General features: G+C 41.3%; 1 protein-coding gene across 1 annotated transcript in view; it reads right to left on the minus strand.

Moving 5' to 3' along the window:
• Positions 1–2,256: 2,256 nt before the first annotated feature.
• LOC107096258 (transient receptor potential cation channel subfamily M member 1-like) overlaps positions 2,257–5,576 on the minus strand; it is a 37,870-nt gene continuing 34,550 nt past the window's right edge. The window contains exons 25-27 of the mRNA XM_015392838.1: positions 5,180–5,312; positions 3,965–4,329; positions 2,257–2,858 (exon numbers count right to left, since the gene is read on the minus strand). Coding sequence (XP_015248324.1) covers positions 2,257–2,858; positions 3,965–4,329; positions 5,180–5,312 — 1,100 coding nt within the window. The remainder of the gene's footprint in view (positions 2,859–3,964; positions 4,330–5,179; positions 5,313–5,576) is intronic.

Below are 5,576 nucleotides of genomic sequence, written 5' to 3' on the forward strand. Positions count from 1 at the left end.
ATGCTGAAAAAAAAAACAATTGTTAAAAATCTTTAAAAGTGAGTTGCATAAGTTTCATAGAAAATGGGCCATATTTCAGGAGTGCTGGTCACTTTTCATCTCCTACTAGTTTGGAGCAGAATGCTGTATTAGCTGTAATAATAATAAAAGCAGTTCTCTAAATGCATTTGCTTTAGTATGTGTGTCAGATATCAACCACTTCTCATGCTCTCTACTTATTGAATAAAAACTCCCTTCAACATCCACAGGGCAAAACTATCTAAGAGGAAGTGTTTGATTTATCTACAAACCTCCACAGTAACAACTTACCTCAAATATTTCCAATGTTACCGTCATCAATCAGCACAGACAACTAATCCTTTAAACATCCATCGGTCTAAAAGAAATTATGTTGTTCTAAACATCCATCATTCAGGACAAAGTTCTAAGAATCCAACATTTTAAAATGTTCTTATACCTTCAGCATCCAACACTCTAAACTCTAAGCATCTGATGTGATAAACAATGTTCCAATGGTCTAAACATCCATCATCATATATCCTTCAATTTTCTAAGCATCCAACATTCTAAACAAAGTTCCAATGTTTTAAATATCCTGTACTTTAAATAAACTTTAATTTTTTAAAATTCTAGTTCAAATATTTTACATATACATTTAAAAACAGGCCCGATGTTCAGAACTTCTTTTCTAAACAACGTTCCAATGTTCTAAAAATGCTACGTTCTGATGTTCTAAGCATCTTTAGGTCTAAACCAGGAGTTCCCATCTAATACTGAATGAATGAGTCAACGTTCAGCTAAACTTCATGCATAATAAACTGATTTTTATTGTTTATTCTAATTTTCTTTAAATATTAGTTTTTTAAATGATTAAAAAAGAAAAGCATCAGAATAAAATCCCATTTAAAACTGGTGAGTTGTTCTGTTTTCAGAAGAAGCTGAGCGGCCCTTAAGGGCCCCTTGGTGCCCACAGGCACCATGATGGGGACCCCTGGTCTAAACCACGTTCCAATATTTCAAACATCTGTTGTTAGACTTCAGGATTTCCAAAAATTTAATTTTATAAATGTTATTTTTCTACAAATGTCTCCTTTAAATCCAGTTCTTTATAGATTCCAAAACACTTGAAATCTTGTATTTGTTCAGATAATTTAGCCATTTAAAGTTTTAACATCTTTTATATAAAGTTTTAATATCTTTTGGTCTTGGAGTCTCAGAAATCTGAGCGAGGACCTACTTGCCATGTCCAAGTTTTTAGTAGCCACTGCTAACAAAGGTGCTAACATCAGACGGCAGGCTGAGGTGTTGACAACAAAGAATCAACCTACAGCAGGGCTCTCCAACGTTTTCCAGGCCAAGGACCCCCAAATCTTTGGCGAGATGGAGCGGGGACCCCCCTAATTAATCATCTGCTAAATGTTTTTTTTTTTCAAAACAAATTCCTCTAATTTTTATGGCAGAATTTATCAATTTTTCTCAAGTTCTAATTCAGATTTTTAGAAAAAAACATAATTTTAACTCAAATTAAGTATAAAAAAAAAGTAAAATTTCAAATTTATGAATGTCTATTGATCTAACAAGAAATAGAATTTTAATAATTAAACCTAATTGAATAGAAATTTCATTTCATGCAGCTCTCTTAATATATTTGAATCCCTTGCCCTGTTTTTTATTTAATACTTTTCTGTGCCCCCATGAAAACACGCTGGCCCCCTCCTGGTCCCCACAGACATTTGGTCTAGAACCGCCACTGGCATTGATATCTGAAAGACATCTTCAGCCCCCATTTATCTGTTTACTACAGAGTGATGAATTCATGTTAATGTGGATTTAAAGACATTTCATTTAGTGGAAAAAAAGAAGTCTAATCAACCAAAACTTTCGTGACCCCCATGCAGTACCTCCGAGGACCTCCTAGGGGTCACGGACCCCCTGTTGAAGACCTCCGACCTACAGGATTAAACCTGGAGGGTTTAGGAACTAATCTCTACCCGGAAATTTAATGCAAACCTTTAGTGATTATGTAAAAGATAACACATATAAGTGTTTTTATTGTTTATGATGCAATTTTTAAATGTTGCCTCAAGTTTTTATGATTTAGGTCATGCCCCCCCCCCAACAGCACAGCCTGCTTTAAAACCGTATCAGCAACATTGAAGGGAATACAGAGCCACATCCAGTGGAGGCCTATCAGTCAGTCATATTAATGCAACCTCTGCTGAGTTCAGACCCCATTCTGGTCTCAGGATAAACGGTTCAGAGTCTCTGGTTCTGGTCGGGGGCCTCCTGACCCCCCCTGAACACTGACACCAAGTCTTTAACACTGCTAGCTGAGCGAGGCTTCTCCTCTTGCTCTTGTCTCTTAGTCCTTGTTTTCCTTGGGTTGGTGTTGAGACTTTTGGAGCGCAGCGCTGGGTAAATCCTGTCTTCGGACACCAGCAGCTGCTCCTCCTCATCTTCGATCACAGTCTCGCCTATCGACTCCTGACCTGGAACCTCGGATCCCTCCTCTCCTGCTCTGTCATTTCCTTTTATCACCTGAGAAGATGGCGGACGGTCAAGCCACTCGTGCTCCATGGGGCTGCAGATGATGGAGCTCACAGGCTTCTCGCTATCTTGTGTTGGGGATGATAAAGATGTTGTAACCTTTGACCTCTCCACAGGAAATGATGGAACTGCCTCCAGTTGACCCTTCAGTGATGATTTGTTTAACGCTGCACCTGTAAGACCCTCATGTGGCGGAGTAGAGGAGCTGCTGAGGTCACATGGGGAGATCAAGATGTCAACGTTGGATAGAGACTGGGCTCTGTCCCTCACGCCTCCGACTTCAAGGGTTGAAACGAGATCCTTAAGGCCCCCTAGAAACAGGAAGGACAAAATATCATCATTTGTTTTTCATATTCTGGTGCAGAATCCCTTCAAGCATTGCTCAGCGTTACTGCCATTCATAATTACTGTTACCTCATCTTCCTGTAGTTTGTTAAATTGATCAGGATTGTTGAGTCTAATCAGCAAAACTAGAAATTTATCTCAGACTGTCTGATCATTTTGTAAATTAAAAAATACACATCTAAGTTCTGGGGGATTTATAAACAACTCCTGAGTGTCAGTAAGATGCAGCATGAAAATGAAAAAACTCGGACCTGTCACACAAATACGATCTAAACCAGCCAAGTGTTTGGGGTCAACATGGGAAGAAACTGGGAATGGACATAGAGAACATTTTTCTGACCCCTTTCTTCAATGATGAATTTCGTAGTTCCGAACGATAAAACAGAAACGGGGTGTAATTTACTCCTCATCCAGTTGGGGAAGTAATGAGCCACAAACACCAAAAACCCATCCGGTCTCCAATCAGAACCCCTACAATCGGTTGCGTCTAGAAATCCTGTGACAGACGCTCAGTGACAGATACCAGCTCTGGTCAGCGCCCAACTTGCACTGGGAAAAGGTCCTACTTAATGCCATATGGACCAGACTCACGCTTCTCTTGGACAGAGACTGGATAGCCCCAGTAAATGGCCCCTAAGGACACAGTTGAATGACCTCCAGGTCCATATAACTCATGTGTATCAGTTGAACTCCTATAAACCCCGGAGCACAATGAGCAAAACGAAGAGCTGGTTCACTGTTTCACAGCCGGGATAAAAACCGTACTGCTGCTCCTAACGCTGAGGTAGGACAGTCAATAAAGACTCTTCTCACCAGATATCTGATACTGGCCCCTGGTGAATGCTGAGAAGTTTGATTGAGTCTTAAAAACACCCTCCTGTCTCTCTTGACAACAAAGATCTGATGGCAGATAGATATTTTATCTGTAACAACCATACAGATGATGGCCAACAGAAACAGAAAACTATCCAGAGACCAACATGGCGACATTTCTGCCAGTTTGTTATGATTGCATCTGTCTACACAGAAAGGGAAAGTTGCCAAAGGGAACTGTATAACATCTTTGTTCTACCTGTTGTATTTCCTCCCTCTGACTTAGTTGCTTTTCTTTCAGGACTTAGACGGACTCCTTTGTGCTCTGTATCTCCCGTCATCCTGTCGTCAAGGTCTAGCTGGTACCGGTACAGGCTATGTCCGTCGACGCTGTTGATGCTGCCGTGCCGTAAGAGAGATGACGACCCGCATACGGACGATGCCCTGGATCCTGTACGAACCAGCTCGGTTCGGTCAATGCCGGCGAGCTTCTCCAGGGCGTTCATCATCCGACCAGAGAACTCCTCCAGCTGAGCCAGGCGGAGGTCCACCGTCTGCAGGGATGCCTTCATGGAGTGCTCCCTTTCATTCACCTCTTCCAGACGCATGGACATGTTCTCCACCCTGGAAAAGACAATATTAGTGTTGGCTAATGCCTCAGAGATTAAACTACAGACAGAAAACCAGAGTACTACATCAAAATTCAGTTACTTGGTAAAGAGGTGTAGAGGATGATCTTTTATTTCCAGGTGGATCATCTAAATAATTGGTCCTCCTAACTGTCAATCATTCTGGTATTGCGTTAACTTAAGGCCGTCCTACGTGCTCCTCCAGTTAGCTATCTGTTCCTTTCAGGCGTATATCTGTGGTGAGCTACGGTTTCAGACGGTCATTGAAGCTCACCTTCCTCATCGCGGTTTTTTGAAAATGGCCGAGGGTCGGAAGAGAAAAAGTGTCTACAAAGTGTATGAGAAGAAGAGAAAGGCCTCAGAAGAGTCAGATATATCCCAGAATGCTTTGCGTGGTGAGCTCTCCTTGCAAAGCATTTTGGGATTTGCTGTCACAGCGGCCTGCAGTCGCCATAGGCGTTCGCCACCCGAGAGGTGACTAATAACGAAGATGGCGCAGTGGACCAACGGGGAAGTGATCATCTGTCTGAACGGTAAGTTAACTGAGTTCACTATATAGTCCCCGCTTTATGGTGATGGAGGGATATAGGGGTTAGAGCGGACGGTCGGACACAGGAAGCTTGTATGAGCTGTGAGAACAGCAACTTTTAAACAGAGCGTGCACAAAGAGAAATGGGCTCGTGCACGCCCTCGCACATGCATTTTCAAATTCCATAAAATCCTCCATAATACCTTTAATGTTCGATAATAAGACGTTTATGGTGTTTACTTCATTCCAAGTTAACTAAAGCCATGATGTCAGAGCGGTTGCTGTTCATTAGGATGTTTCAGGAGCGATTTTTGACCTTTCAGATGTGACTCTGATTCGCTCGTTGTTGGAGGACTGCTTCTCATCCTCTTTCTCTCTGAAGTATTCCTCCACGCATTGCTCCTCAAACTCGTACAGACTCTTGATCTCCTCCGCATTAAGCACCAGCTCTGAAAAAAACAAAATTTAAAGTCAAGTGGTAGGTCTTATTTGTTTGATTTGTTCTTATACAGTAATGCTATAAATTCAGCAAAATAAGTGAAATATAAAATGTGACAAACTGTGGTCAATCTGAAGGAGGATTAAAGTAGATTTCTACAAACTCACTTAAACCATTCAAACTTATACAACTATATATTTATGCTAAAAACGTTCCAAAACTAAACCATTCATTCTCTGTGGGTCTTAAAGTACCAAAGTATTACAGGTTGTTC

The sequence above is a fragment of the Cyprinodon variegatus genome, unplaced genomic scaffold, assembly GCF_000732505.1.
Source record: "Cyprinodon variegatus isolate N-32 unplaced genomic scaffold, C_variegatus-1.0 Scaffold609, whole genome shotgun sequence".
In the NCBI taxonomy this organism is placed as follows: domain Eukaryota; kingdom Metazoa; phylum Chordata; class Actinopteri; order Cyprinodontiformes; family Cyprinodontidae; genus Cyprinodon; species Cyprinodon variegatus.